Source organism: Pristis pectinata, chromosome 1 (assembly GCF_009764475.1).
Source record: "Pristis pectinata isolate sPriPec2 chromosome 1, sPriPec2.1.pri, whole genome shotgun sequence".
In the NCBI taxonomy this organism is placed as follows: Eukaryota; Metazoa; Chordata; class Chondrichthyes; order Rhinopristiformes; family Pristidae; genus Pristis; species Pristis pectinata.
Genome location: NC_067405.1, coordinates 38,225,251 through 38,241,093, shown reverse-complemented (window position 1 = coordinate 38,241,093; position 15,843 = coordinate 38,225,251). Strand labels below are relative to the sequence as shown.

General features: G+C 36.1%; 1 protein-coding gene across 2 annotated transcripts in view; it reads right to left on the bottom strand.

Moving 5' to 3' along the window:
• Positions 1-285: 285 nt before the first annotated feature.
• The window catches only part of pla2r1 (phospholipase A2 receptor 1), a 126,693-nt gene continuing 111,135 nt past the window's right edge, over positions 286-15,843 (bottom strand). For both annotated transcript variants that reach the window (XM_052028493.1, XM_052028574.1), the window contains 8 exons: positions 15,021-15,171; positions 14,111-14,349; positions 13,823-13,991; positions 11,099-11,260; positions 9,004-9,126; positions 7,680-7,850; positions 4,953-4,988; positions 286-3,525 (listed from right to left, as the gene is read on the bottom strand). In XM_052028493.1, coding sequence (XP_051884453.1) covers positions 3,314-3,525; positions 4,953-4,988; positions 7,680-7,850; positions 9,004-9,126; positions 11,099-11,260; positions 13,823-13,991; positions 14,111-14,349; positions 15,021-15,171 — 1,263 coding nt within the window. In that variant the 3' untranslated portion in view covers positions 286-3,313. The remainder of the gene's footprint in view (positions 3,526-4,952; positions 4,989-7,679; positions 7,851-9,003; positions 9,127-11,098; positions 11,261-13,822; positions 13,992-14,110; positions 14,350-15,020; positions 15,172-15,843) is intronic.

Here is a 15,843-nt window from a genome sequence, read left to right as displayed (position 1 = left end):
CTATTTCTCATATTTTTATGTCACAAGCAACTTGCAATACAACAGATGATCTTGTCAAGACCCTGCATTCTAGCCTCCAGCTCAGAACTCTGCCTCTATTGGACATCCTGGACTGAATTTCCACTGTTGTGGTTCCCCAATGAATAAATCAGAATAACTGAAACTTTATTTTAATAAAATATATTTCATACAAATAAATTCAAATGTTTTACATTATTCATTTCACGAATAAATCCAAAACTGCATTAGTTAACAAGTTATTTCACAGCCACAATATTTATCATGTACCATCTTTTAAAACAGTTGCAGTGAAACTTCAATAGCATAACACCATGGTAGATTTTCCTTACCATATCTTTCACATATACAGTACAATTGCCTGAATCGTTCTGCTTTCTTATTAAAACATGCAAAGGACTTAAATTGAAATATTTTCTGTAATGCAAAGAATATCAAGAAAATTATAAGTAATAGAAATATCAAGATATTTTTTCTCCTAAACGGTCCAGGTTTAAATCTGATAACATTAGATAATCAAGCTCATTTGTTAAGTTCATAAGTCATCCTGGTTAATCATATGAAAACATAATAAAAAAAAATCATTTGGTCCCAAGTGTTACTCAAATCTTCATTGCATGAGAATAGGTAGATGATACTACAAGTAAACTACATCCCTTTGGCTGCTGAATAGGTAAAAGTGAATGTAACAAACTAACACAGCAACATTTCATATTCAAAAAAAGTAAGTTATAAGAACAATGGAATATACAATTAATTGATGTGCTAACAAAAATACATAATAGAAAAATAAATTCTAGAAAATTAACTACTGCATACAATTGTTGGTTAATTGAACAAATCTTGAAATATCTGATTCTCCTCTTTCTCTGCAGTACTCCTGGTTAGTGCAGACTTTTATTTCCCCCACTATGATTAAGATTACATGTTTACATATATTCGACAGTGGAAGTATAAATGAAGTTATAGAGAGAGGTCTGTTACAAACGGTCACAAAAACATTATGTAATACACAGGCTATAATGCTTCACTGCTTAAGCTATAATTTTATTGTAATTCAGAGTAAGTATACAGCAACTTTTGTGTTCAATTGGCCATCAAAGCAAAACAAGTGAACCCTTTTTTCAGGTGATCTTATTGCACAGAATATTTTATTTCATCCTCATCTTTTAAAAAAAGTAGAATGGCTAACAGAATATTTGCATGTCAAGGATGCTGGAAAAGAAAAATGAGGAAATGATGCTTCAGATGTACGGAGCCTTATCAAATGACACTGAGAGCACTCCAGTTAAGAGAGCACCAATCAGGAAATATATAATGGACTTGGAGAGAGATCTTCAATGTAGATTTGCCAGAATTGCAGCAGGACCTCAAGGGTAGGTTGTATTACCTTAAGTTTAGAAGATTGGAGCATTTTAACAGGGTTAATACAAAGAAACTATTTCCTGCAGTGTCAGAATCCAGAACAAGTGGCGTAATCTTAAAAGATTGCAGTCCTATCAATTAAGAATGAAACCAAGTTTTATTTGTACAAGGATAACAAGACAATTTTCCTCAAAGGGTTTCTTCGATATAAATTTTGATCGAACTTTTGTTAAAAGGACTCAGAACAAACTGGAGATAAACTAGAGTTAGAGTTCAGTCAAGACATGATTAAAATGGCAAAATAAACAAATGACTGAACAGCCCGTCCTGTTCCTTTATAAATGGAGTCTATCCGTGGACTGTATCTATGCTGTTGGGTATGGACAAATCAGAAATTTTATGCATGAATGAATCACACCTGAAAGCATTTATTTAGAATAACTTCTGGCATGTACATTAACTTTTATGTGCATCTTCAATTTAATGCAGAATCAAATGACTCTTTCAGTGATAGCAATTGTTACCCAAGAACTTAATGAGAAAACAGTATAATTTAAATAAAAATATTATAAATTACTTCTGACAAGTTTCAATAGCACAATTATAAGTATTGTATCTCAAATGTTTCCATGCCATTTATAATTAGAAATAAATGTTCTACAGATATAGCTTCAATGAGCTTTGTGTTTGCAGAGTTAGTCTTCACCATATGGGATTAAGGAGTAAACAGTCCATTTGTGTTTCTGGATGTAGAAATTAGAGCAAAACCACCTGTAGTATGTGAAATTTGAATTCTTTAATTGCAAGTGACAAGTGCAATATAATATGTTCACTCAATTTCTTTTAATATTTGAAAGTGCTTAAAAAGTGAACCTTAAAATATTTAGACTTGATGTTCAGCTTCAGCTGTGATTGCACATTGTAATTAAACCAGAAGAAATGCATTACTTTGCAGAAAAGTTCCTAAAAATTGCATAAATTTTCAAATGAAGAGACTGAAGGGTCATATCAATATCATTAATGAATGTACTGTTAATCTAGTTCACACATAACTTCAATTCAAAAGTTTTAATTCTAAACATATATAACACATGGCGGCAACATCAATCTTCTTTCCTAACTGCCAAATACAATTGGTCAGGGTGGAATGGTGGGGAGGAGATTATAATTCCCTCTGCCAAAATGATACAAGAACTTACAATGCAAATGGTATACATCAGTCATTTTCTGTCCATTAACTTAATGATTATATTTAAAATGCTGTTATCCTACATGGACAAGACATGACTCCCTACTGGAGGAACACCAGCTGAGGTGCTTGACTAATGAGAACATGTTGGCGGCAAAATGACTGGTTATATTTAAATGTGAAGTGGTTAGATCTCCTTCCGCATGTTCCAACAATTATCCTATTTCCAACTAACTCAAATTTTAGAATATCCACTCTTGATTTGGTAGAATAAAAAGGGAATTCAATCAATGACTGAACAACAACAGAAGTTGCACCACATTCTAGCACTGCAAGCACATGCCAAAATGGATTACCATTTTGAATCAATGCACATAATTTGTACACAAGGACCCCAGACAAGAGGTATTTCCAGCTGCATAGATACCTACATGAAAAGTCATCAAACTTGAGAACACAAATAAGATAACCTGTTACATGCAGTACTTAATAACAGAAGCACTGAATTTTTTAGTAAAAATTATAGGCTAATCGATGCCCACTACTTGGCCTTGAAAATATTAGTGAGAATACAATCCATGTACTGAATGCACAATGTGCAGAAAACTGCATTCACATTGTATAACAATGATTTCAACATACTTGTGATTAAATGACCAATAATTGTTGAACATTTATATCTATCACTACCTTAATCCAACAAGACATTCTTGTAACTATGGATATTATCAACTCACTTGTTTAATTTCCACTATTCCTTTCAAATGTAGAAATGAGAATATTTCCATCATTGTCAGTCGCTTCAGGGGCAGATTGTCTATAATAGGCATTTCTGAAAGAAGGTTGATTCCGCTTCCATAGATACCACACAACAACTGCACCCACTGTGATGACCAGAGTTATCAGCAATGCTATCACTATTTTGAGCACTGTTGCATTTCCTATTTGGTATTCTGAGGGAAGACAACAAAAATCTGTTAATTGAAAATCCAAAATGCCAAATTTGAACCAAACAGAATAAACAGTCATAAACATACACCTTTATTCAGAAAAATTATTTGCTTTAAGTCAAAGTTCTCAAGAATATTGTCTTCAATTTTTACTAAGCAAATTGACAAACAATAGACTCGTGTTTCCCTTATTCACTGGAGCTAAATCTTATTAAATGCTGGGACAGATCTTCCACTAAACCTGAACTCGGTGACTGCCAGACCTTGGTTCACACTCTTTTCTATGGTGTGGTCATAAGAAATTTATTCCCAACACATCACAGTGGCTTCTCCCAGCACAACTGATTGACTGGGCTATCAAGAATGTGTTGAAAACTGTTGGTGCTGTCAAAACCGTCACTGAAATTGGATGTTCCTGAATGTTTTTGATCTTTAAAAAAATAAAGCCATTGAGATATTTAAATTATTAATTATAAAAAAATGCTAAAAACAGACACTGAAACAAATAATATATTTAAACTAACCAAATTTAATGAAACAAAAAGGTCTATCTACCGTTCTCCCAGCAGCCATTTCTTCACATTCATTTCACATAATGCCATTCTATTTGCACTGGGGTAAACATGGCACAGGATCAGTCAGCAGATTTCCCAGTCCAAGAGCCAGGAAATCTACTAATATTCATGCTGCACTGCTGGACTCCATGTAGTGGCCTTCTGCAGGATGCTGCTGCCATTTTAAGCCAACAAAGAAATGGACTTTGGGAAGGCTACACAGAAATGGCAGTGGGTCCGATAAGGTGGGAGATTTGCTTTAATGTTCCTTTTGGAAATATAACCACAAAGCAATAAAATGCATGGTTATTATGTCTATTTGTCTCCTTCTTGGTTCTGCTATTTTATATATAACCAGATCAGTCTGTAGAGAGAGAAACAGAACTGACACATCAGGTCAATGACTTCTGATTCAAGTATTAGGTGATTAGAAGATGAACTCTTATTTTCCTCTCCACAGGAGCATCCTAATCTTGTGGTTTTATTTCAGATTTCCAGTGTCTCTTATGTCATGTCACCTTTCTACATTTTGCATAACAATTCCTATTCTGATATATTTCTACTCCCCTGCCTTCCGACTCTTCTGTCTCAGGTTCAATAATTTTTGAACAAAATGTTCTTTTGTTTGCTTTTATTTTAATTACATATTATTCTATTATTTTTGTCTTTCTTAAAAAATTGTTTATATAATTTTGTATCATTTATTATTGTTAATTTCATGCTAGTATCCCTTGAAGACTTACAAACAGTGTTTAACGTTAACTGACACACTTGCATTCAATCTTGTAAAAGTTATGAACTTATTTAATTAACTCTCTTAATGTAAAGCACATTTTGTTTTTACTTTGCAGAGAAGAATATATATGTGGAACTTACCATGTTGTTTTGGGATGTAAGCATTTCCACTCAAATCTGAAATCATGATGTTAAATATATTATAAGTACAATATATATGATATGTTGTATAGAAATCATTTGACATTTTTACATGAACTGTATTAAATTCATCTGACAATACAAGAACTGGGGAATAAATTACTGATCGACTCTGTTTCTCTCTCCATAGATCTCCTGACATGTTGAGTATTTCAGTGTTAGCATCTGCAGTTTTCTGCTTTTCAAGAAAATATTTTGTAAAATTCTTCTGCAAATAACAAAAAACCACTCCCAGAATGTGTGATACGCTACTTATGGAAGAGCTTAATGGGACTACATTGCAGAATTTCAAGTTAGATAACTGGCATGCTCTTTGTTATGTCACCCCTTCACGTTTTGCACTGTCAATCATTATTCCAACACTTTACAGCTCTACTGCCTTCTGACTCTCCTGTCTCAGGTTTAGAACAAATTTCATTTATGTAGCCCCCTTAAAGCAGCAGAGTGTCTCAAAGTCTTCACAGGAACTTTATCAAAATACTGATCCATAGAAGGAAGTATGAAAATGAAAATGTTGGAAGCACTCAGCAAATGTGTATAGCTCAGGCTGATAACTTCTTTCAATAATGTCTGTCACCTCTCATGTTAATTGTCAATGCCATTCCCAATTGGATCCCTAAGTTTTGACGTCCTATGCTGTTCCAATGAGGCTGTATTTTAAAATTGCATTTTGAATTAACTGCTTCAATTTTTACCCCCATTCTACTGGATTGAGGAGTGGGGTGAGGGGTGGATTTGGGACAGCTCTGGAGCATCTGGACAGTAAAGACACCTACGTTAGACTATTGTTTATTGACTACAGCTCTGCCTTCAATACAATAATCCCAAGCAAACTCATCACCAAACTCCGAGACTCAACCCCTCCCTCTGTAACTGGCACCCACCTGGGTCATTCTCTCTTCTCTCCTCTTTGATCAGGTAGAAGATACAGGAGCCTGAGGGCACGTACCACCAGACTTAAAGACAGTTTCTACCCCACTGTGATAAGACTATTGAACAGTTCCCTTATACAATGAGATGGACTATGACCTCACGATCTACCTTGTTGTGACCTTGCACCTTATTGCACTGCGCTTTCTCTGTAGCTGTGACACTTTACTCCGTACTGTTATTGTTCTTACCTGTACTACCTCAATGCACTCTGTACTAACTCAATGTAACTACACTGTGTAATGTATTGATCTGTACGATCGGTATGCAAGACAAGTTTTTCACTGTACCCGGTCGAAGTGACAATAATAAACCAATACCAATAGCAAAAACTTGCCCTTTAGGTTTGTCAAAATCATTACTGTTTATCCATTAGAAATAACTGAAATCACTGATTTAAATGGGTAAGTTAACAGCAATGCCACGTAACATCTAACTGCTGTGCCCCCTTAGAAACTCCTGTTTACATACAGGTTAATAAAATTATTGAAACAGTTATTCTAACTGCTATTTAACTTTGCAACATAGCTTTGTAATCCACTGAGGCTACAACAACAAGCATACATAATGAATTCGAATTTTATGCTGAATCTCAAAAATTGAGGATATGGAAGGTAGTTGAAGAAGAGGGGCGAGAATTTATGACTAATCTGTTTCTGCTGCTTTTTGGGTGTAAAGACAAATCCTGATGGGGAGCTCTATTGCTAGTTTAGATTGAGTGTTCTGATATTATTTTTAGGTTGGGACTTGTGGGATGCAGTGCTACCTTCAAAATTTCAATACTACTTACTGCAAAACCAAATAGATATATTTGAATGCAAGAAATAGAAATAGGTATCGAACATGAGTGTAGAGAACTTCAGCTTGTTTTGGACTTGCTTGTCTCGCATGCACATGTGACCTCTCACTTGACCCTGGACTCACTGCCTGGCTTCTCAGCTTAATGTATTTGTAAGAAACTACATTCTTCATTTAAAAATTCTCCATTTCTTCATTTAATTTTTTACGTTTAATTTGAAGTACCGTCATGTTATTAAATCAGTTGACAGGATTTTCATGTGATTTAAAATATTTTTGAATCTTTTAATTAAAAAAAGTTCCAAATATCTTGTCATCAGAAACATTTGAAAATAGCATAAAGGCCTTCCGAATGTGTGGAAGGATTGCAGTGGTGATGCCCATAGTTTGTCAGGAGTCACACAATTACAAAAAGTGTTGCGTGGCTGTGGGGTTAGCTGGAGTGTGGCCTAGGATCAGCACAATCTGGCCCATCATATTGATCATTATCCATTTTGTCTATTTATCCTCCAACTCATTTTTTTGCGTTAGATCCTATGTAGAGTACATTTCGCAGGTGGAGGTCACCTTGTTCTCATGGCTATAATTTGCCTTTGGGCTCCATCTATATGTGTACAAACTTCTACCAAGGTAGCTAGGTACATGAATCAGATGCAGGAATCTTGACTGATTTTTCTTCCACTTTCAGAAGTACCAAGGCTAATTGCTGTATGGACTTAGCACAGATTAGGTATTGAATCTTGCACTGTCCTCATCTCCAAATCTCAGTTATTTATTGTATATATTTTCAGAAAAGCTAAATGTGCTTTTTGTAATTAGGACATCAGATACACTTAGTAACCTAAAATCATTATTAAAACATACACTCGTGTTGACTAAACAAGTGACTCAATAGTTTTCAATATCAATGTATGGTCTTTGAAACATTTTAGTATATACCTGTTTGACAAACTGTCCCAACGCTCTCTTCACAATCAATCAGAAACCATGTACCATCTGAGGATCTCATTGCAGCACAGAAATTAACTGAGAGATGATTTGCATTAGGCTCTTCTGCACCCCAGTTTGAATATGTTATTGGGGTACCATCAAACCATTTCAATGTATTATCTGTAATGTAGCATAATGAAGGTCATTAAAATGAAATGTATTCAGTTCAGTGACGTACTAAGTAAGCAGTTACCCCAAGAAAAACTGCAATCATTTAGTGGATCCACACATATGAGCATTGCTTCCCATAATTATTAGAATTAGGCTTCCTGTGATTATTAGCATTCAATAAATCACGTCAACATTGCATGTAGATGTCAGACAAACATGTTGCTTTCTAAGGGAGTCCCTACCCATGAAATGCACAGCTCTATATCAAAAAGATATACAAGGGTTTGCCAAATCATGCTATGACTTGCTTAACCCAACTATCATGATGTTTTGTGTGACCAATGGTTGAAATGCATTTGGTGGCAAATGCAAAATTACAAAAATTTTGGACCCAAATAAGTTACATTACTACATTGATCTTCCAAAACTTGTCCTCTGCACTGACAATCAACATATAATTGTGAATGACATTTTGTGATAAAAGAAAATGAACAAGCTGATGCTCAGGATGGTGATCAGGGAAAATGAGGGGGTGGGAAGGGGGGAGTGGTGGAGTCTCAAAGTTATTTAAGGTGTAAAGAATGAAAATAATCCAAATTTCTTCTGAAAGTCTGTTTATAAGGTTAAGAATTCCTCAGACTTTATAATTGCATTATTTACCTAAATGAGGTTGAAGCCGATACCTTAAATCTGGTGAAGAGAAATGGTTGCAAAATGCACCATGTGGGAAATAATAAATCCACAGGGCTTGATTTGGTACTTAATAACAATTCCCTGCCCAACACTCCATAAAACACTGCTCATTACTTGAAGTGGAATTCATGGAATCTGCCCAATTATGCTTAGAGGAAATAAACAATGTTTTGCTTTACTTAGCAAATATGTGACATTTGACAAATATAAAATTAACGAAGGAGATAAAATTACTAGTTTATGCCTTTTCCTTGGAAATTTGTAGAAGATACAGGCTTATTTTGTTCATATATTTAACACCATTATAATCATTAATAATGATCACCAACTCTAGATTTTAAATTAAAAGTAGATACTTTAAAAGATACTTGCAAGAAACCATTACATTTTTTAAATAAGGTAGTATTTTTAATAAAAGGTACTCTAATTTTTGACTTTTCTTCTTCAAGTGAGCATAGTCATAACTTACCATTGATATCAAACATGATACCCAACCAGATTACATCTGCAATGTGGCTGTATGGTTTTACTTGTTGAAGAATAAAATTGTTTTCCTCTTCATCTTTAATATGTAATATGAAAGATTTTGTAGCTGTAAGATTAAGAAGTTTGTAGTAAGTTTCCATGAATGTAAAAAAATCTTCCTATATGCCTTTCTGTTTGCTAGATGCATACAACGTTATTTCTTACAAACAGTGGTAATAATTCAAACAGTTTACAATTGCAGAGAATAGTATAAACTTAGTTTGTGGTTGAAAGATAAGGAAATAAAACCAAGAAATGTAACATTCTTTAATTCATTAAAACAAACATAATAGGTGAATGGTAGACTATCAAGAGAAAGTACTAACTAATTACTTGCATTCCTCTCCATATTCCCACCACAGCACAAGCAAAATGTTGGTGAAAATGGAGACAAAAAGGAAAAAGACTTAAGTGCTAATACTTCACAACTGCACAGGTGAGTGAAAAAGTGGGCATTTTCTTCCAGGTCAGAAATTAGTTGGAAACATTAATACAAGATATTCTCACTGTACTAGGGATACAGGACAATAGAGGTGAATCTCCTGCCAATTATTAAATTATTTAGTTAACCTATTTCACAATTTTCCAAGGAACTGCAGGTACATTGATTATCTGTTATAAATTATACCTTGGGGTAAGTAAGTGGCAAAAGAATTTTTAAAAAATTGACCAGCACATGAGAGGAAATAAATTGCAGGATTACAGTGAAATGGGATTAATAGGACCCAACATCAACTTGATTGTCCAAATGGCTACTCCTGTGTTGGAATCAGTAAGCAGGTAGTCCTAACTTACAAGGTCTCAGATAAGAGATGTGTGCAAAATTAAATCACGTAGGGTCCTGACATGGATAGAGAATAGGCTGGCAGACAGGAAAGAGAGAATAGGAATAAACATATCATTTTCTGAGAGGCAAGCTTTGGCCAGAGGCATATCTAAGGGTGCAGTGCTTGGACCACAGCTATTCATAACACAGATCCTCCTCAGCTTACAGATGGCTGCCTTACGTGCAGACCGTACATATGAACAAGTATTTGGGAGACCGGCAGGATGGATTTGCTGGCTGCTGCGGGGCTGCAGGCATCTTCTGCCGTGTGGGAACTCGGTTCACAGCTGCAAACTGTTCAGTGGTTACAAACAGTTCACAGGAACAGAACCATGTCGTAACCTGGGGAGGACCTGTATATGTTAATGATTTAAATGGAGGGATTAAAAGTAGTACTCACAGATTGCAGACAACACAAAGTTGGGTGGAAGTGTGAGCTGTGAGGAGGATGCAGAGAGGCTCCAGTGTGATTTGGATAGGTTGAGTGAGTGGGAAGATGCATGGCAGATACAATATAATTTGTATAAATGTGAAGTTATCTATTTTGGTGGCAAAAACAGGAAGGCACAGTATTACCTGAATGGTGATAGATTAGAAAAGAGGGAGCTGTAGAGACGTGGGTGCCCTTGTACACCAGTTGAATCAGCAAGTGGTTAAGAAGGCAATATGCTGTATTGGCCTTCATAGCTAGAAGGTTTGAGTACAAGGAGCAGAGATGTCTGACTGCAATTATAAGGGGCCTGAGTGAGACCATACCTTAAATATTGTGTTCAGTTTTGGTGTCCTTATCAAAGTAGGAATGGCAGGACAGATTTAAGAACAGAGGATGGGATGATTGGGCAGTTTAGAAGAATGAGAGAAGACCTCATTGAAATTTTTAAAATCCTGACAGACTAGATGCAAGAAGGTTGATCCCAATAGACTCCAAGATAAGGGGTCATACTCAAGGATATGGGATGAGTCTTTTAGGTGTGAGATGAGGAGGAATTTGTTCACCTAAAGAGTAGAGAACCTGCGGATTTCTCTATCACAGAGGGCAGTTGGAATCATATCAGTAAATTTATTCAAGAAGTTGTTGGATCATTCAAGCACTTGTGACTTTGTCACCACTTTAAGTGCTATAAACATAACACATTGGCTACATCTCTACATGAGCTCAAATATGAACAAGTTATTCAGTGTAATGCTAATTTATCAAGGCATTATACCTTACCCAGGTTTCCGCAAAGGTCTTTAGCTTCTTCTATTGTTAGGCTTGAAGAATTGTATAAAACCAGGTCAAAAAGATAACAATTGCCTCGAAATGGAATCCAGGGTAAACCTTCAGCAATATTCGGGCATTCCACTTTGTGAGCAGGTGAACTTGATATTGCAGCTATAAGCAGATTAATTAGAAAGATTCAGGATATTCTAAATTGCACACTTAACTCCCAACTCTAACTTGGACTGAGAGGTGTCAACGCGGAAATCATAGCCTCAAAGCAGTTCTATTAGCTCAAACAATATTGCTACCAATATTTTTACGAAAGCCTGTCATTGAACAGCCATATTTCAGACAATAGGCCCTCATATTATACAAACTTGGCTTACATGGAACCTCAAATTTTATTCAAGGATATAATCATATGAATTGCGAACTGTGAAGATTTCAACCACTTTCAGTCCCAAATTGGAATGCTTTTCGAGGGGTGGAAGGTGGGGCAGGAGGACTAGCTGGACTTTGTCATCTTGGACATTCCTTTCCCAGAATTAACATGCCTTGGGCCAGATCATCTCTAGCTTTTACATTAGTCACAAGCCACTGTCTTCATAGAAACTCTAGTTTTAAGTGACTGGTTGGTGAAATGGCATCAGCCTTTTGCTATTGTTGCTTTGGGGTGGTGGAGATGGGAGAGTCGAGAGGAAATTCTGTTGCTTTACAAATGAGCAAATATTACAATTTCTCCCTTCTATTGGTTACTATACTGTTTGATTCATTGATTTTACCTGAAAATAAATCAAGCAATCTCAAAATGCAGAAAGTAATTAAAATATATCCTATTATATTTCTGCAAGCTTTGCAAAAAAATCATAAAATTGACAAAAGTAAAGATCATCGTCCACTTTGCTCATCTTTACTACTGATATTGCTGCACCAAGGAAAATGTACACAAAATCAAACAAGCATTCAAACAAAAAATTAGTACTTGCAGAAAGACCATATAAAGTTATTGAAAAACACAATGATGCTCGAGGAACTCAGCAGGCCAGGCAGCATCTGTGGAGAAAAGCAGGCGGTCAATGTTTTGGGTCAGGACCCTTCTTCAGAACTGTCATGTCATGACATGTCAGTCCTCGGCCTCCTCCACTGCCAAGAAAATTCCAAGCGCAAACTGGAGGAACAGCACATCATTTTCCATCTTGGAACCTTGCAGCCTAACAGCATGAACATTGAATTCTCCCACTTTAGGTAATCCCCACCTTCCTTCCCCACAAACCCCCTCCCCCCATCATGCTTCTTCTCTTCTTCCCTTCCTTAGCCTCTTTTTTTCTACCTTTTTTTCCTTTCTCTCCTTACCTTTGACCCATCCCCTGGTGGATCTGCTCTCTCCTCATCCCCTGCACCTATCACCATCTCTTACCTGCATCTACCTATCACCACCCTGTGCCCACCCCGCCTCCCCTCCTTTGTCCATCTATCACCGCTCTGCTTTTCCCTCCTATGTATTGAGTCCTGAAGAAGGGTCCTGACCCGAAACATTGACCGCCTGCTTTTCTCCAGGATGCTGCCTGGCCTGCTGAGTTCCTCCAGCATCATTGCGTTTTCTTTTAATAATCTTGTCCATAATGATTTAAAAAAGAAATTTGAGGATAGTTTTGCCCCTATAGCAGAGTTGTATACACACAAGTCCTTGGGAATATTCACCATCTGGGAGAAGGGACTCATTTAGTCAACATTGACCTGAGTATAGCCATGGGAAAGGTCAAGTTTACAGAGGATTTGCTCAACTGAAAGCTCCACATACAGTTTTGGGGTGTAGGTTTATACAGAAGCCACTGAGCTGCTGTTCATCTACTTCACTTCCCATCCTCCATGGAAGGATATATTATAAAAGGCACTCTCTCTCTCTCTCTCTCTCTCTCTCACTAAGCAATGCCAACCCTCTTGTTTAAAATGGTTGTTATCATCCACTTCCACTAAAACATCCGTGATTCTTCTGTTTATTGCTAGTTTCACTTTCCTTTTTGAGATTCTAAACATTGTCTCAAATTGTATCCATATATACTTCTACAACCCAGCAGTGAGGAAACTGTGCTTTTGAGACAAAACATTTTTTAATCCAAAGAACGAACCAGTGGACAAAGTATTTGTGAGCAAGTTAAGAAACAACAAGGATCTGAAATCAGTTTGAAGAATTCTCACAGAAACATGAGTCAAATCCAACTAGCTAAAAACAAGGGAGTATAACTTAGATATAAACTACGTACAGTATTTACAAAAGTGAAAAAAACACTTGTTTCATGCCTTCATCTCTCTCTCACAGACTTAAAGTAAAACAAAATAAGAAAACTCCCAACACTTAACTTCTGAAGGAAAAATACTCCGTTTTTGGAAAAGGTATCATTTTCAGGGCCAGAGAAACTGCTCAGCAATATTTGTCACTTACCATCTGTTAAAAATGCACTAGTCTCAATGTTTTTGGCATGAGTCTAGTGGATAGGTACCCAGCTTCAAGTTGCTGTAGGTACTTCAAACCTGAGTCTGTAAGGGAGATTTGTTATAGCATACATGCAGAAGAGCTGAGTTTCTTTTACTGCAACTTCCAGACCTACACTTAATTGCACGTGTGCAATTTTCTCTGTTATAATATATATTTCTATATTTCAGAGGTAAGGTTAAATCTTCTCATCACAAAATCCAGCATTATTTTGAAAGGGTTTAAAGCTAAGTTCTTACTTTCTAAAATCTGGCAAACAGCTCCCTGGAGTCGAGTTTCACAGTCAGTGGTCTTCCAGTAGCCATTTGTATCCATGTACCCACAATCATGAGATGAATGAGGACCTTCTACTGCCCAATGAGTGAAAACAATGCCATTACCGTCTGACCAAGTAAAGCTTTTGCCATCCTGCAAACAATGACAAATGGACGATGTTAACATTATCACTATATATATTTTTTTTTCTTTTTACAAACACAATAAACAATGTTAAAGTTTTTAAAAAGGTAACATAGCTTTGGACATACATCTGAGCTAGAAAGTCCTATCCAATGCGGATGAGACAGCCTATTCACAATAATTGTGAGAAAAGCTTGGTGATATTGATCTGTGATGCTGACCAGTTCAGTTTCTCTTTGTTTGCATTCATTTAATGCTTCATACCATGTTAAGTTCTTCTTAATTAGTTTATATGTGTAATTTCCATATGCAAATGTATCAGGAATTTGATACACAGATGATTTATTGATATTATGGATGGATTTATCTGTTGAAAGAATAAATGAATAGATTTATCTGCTGAGAAAATAAAATATGCAACCAATTACAGAAGAGCAGCAAACAAATCACACCCTAGTGGCAAAAGCAGACCTCAGCTTAACAACTTACTGGATTCCCTCAAAACAAGAATTCTCTAGTGCATACTTTGAAAAAAGAAGTATTATAATAAACTTTAGTAGCTGCTTGATGATGTTTGTATCTCAAGGCAACTTCCTCAGTTTCTTGTAGAATCTGAGAATATACAGAAGTATATCTGGTTACATTTTTTATATGCAGAATAATTCCCGTGTGGAATACGATTTATGTACTAAGCCACGTAATTCTGCATTAGAAGAATGAACTGTATGAGGATCTATAAAATGATGTGATCCACAAAACAAGATTTCAGACTCTTACAGAATAGTTTCCTTTCACACATATATTGAGCATAGAATAATTTACATCTTTATATTTTAGAATTAAGCAACCATTGACTTAAACCTCCGGGGACAAGACAATAATTTATCACAGCTATAGTTCCATACTTAATAGATCTGTGTGGGGATTTCAAGTTCCAAGTACTGAAATAAGAGATTATTGCTATTTTGTATCTTGAAGCTAATACATCACTTATTTGTTCATTAAAATCAATTTGACAATTTATCTGAAGGACTTCACCTGGGTTCTTTTGACAAACAAAGCCATAATGATTTGTGTTGCAAGTTCTTGTGTACCATTTTCCAGTGGAATGATGAGCATGACTGTTGGACAATAAAGCACATCTCTTTGACTCCTCTTGTAAGATAGGACTGTTACTATGTTCTGACGTCTGCAAGCAAAAAGAAATAATGGCTATTATAATTGGCTAAATTTCAAACATTTTATTAAAATGTTCTTTCAGCAGTAAGCAGGATAAAATGCTGGAATTACCTTTTGCATAAGTTGCTCTGTCCGGGATGAGAGGGAGTGAGAGCAGAGATACAGGAAATAGATGAGATGCAGTCCATTAATCACAACAGAGGGAAAGGCATGTTTCAGGAAGGAGGAAGACATCTGAGAAGCACTTGCATGGAAAGAAATTGTTATTAGAGTATATAAAATGGAGACAGAGGAATGGGAGAATGGAACGGAGTCCTTACAGGGAGGGAGGAAGTATAATTTAGTGGCTGAGAAAGTATTGTCAATGTGTAATCAATATAGCCAGGGGAGTCTGTGGGTGTATGTTGGTTGCTAACATATAATGGACCAAGTGGAAGTAAATGTATGAAACATAAATTCTGTTTGAACACAGAAAGCAGCAAAACTTAAATTGTAAATGTACAGAAAAAGAGGTGAGGGAGGGGATCTGAGTAGGAATGAAACCAGGTCTCTCCCATGCATCCCACAAAGAAACAGGCACAGCATGACATACATGGATCCTTGTAGCCACACCTCTGACTTGGAGGAAGTGAATGGAGTTAAAGGAGAAGTTCAATTTGAGAATGAGTTCATCCGGGTGAAG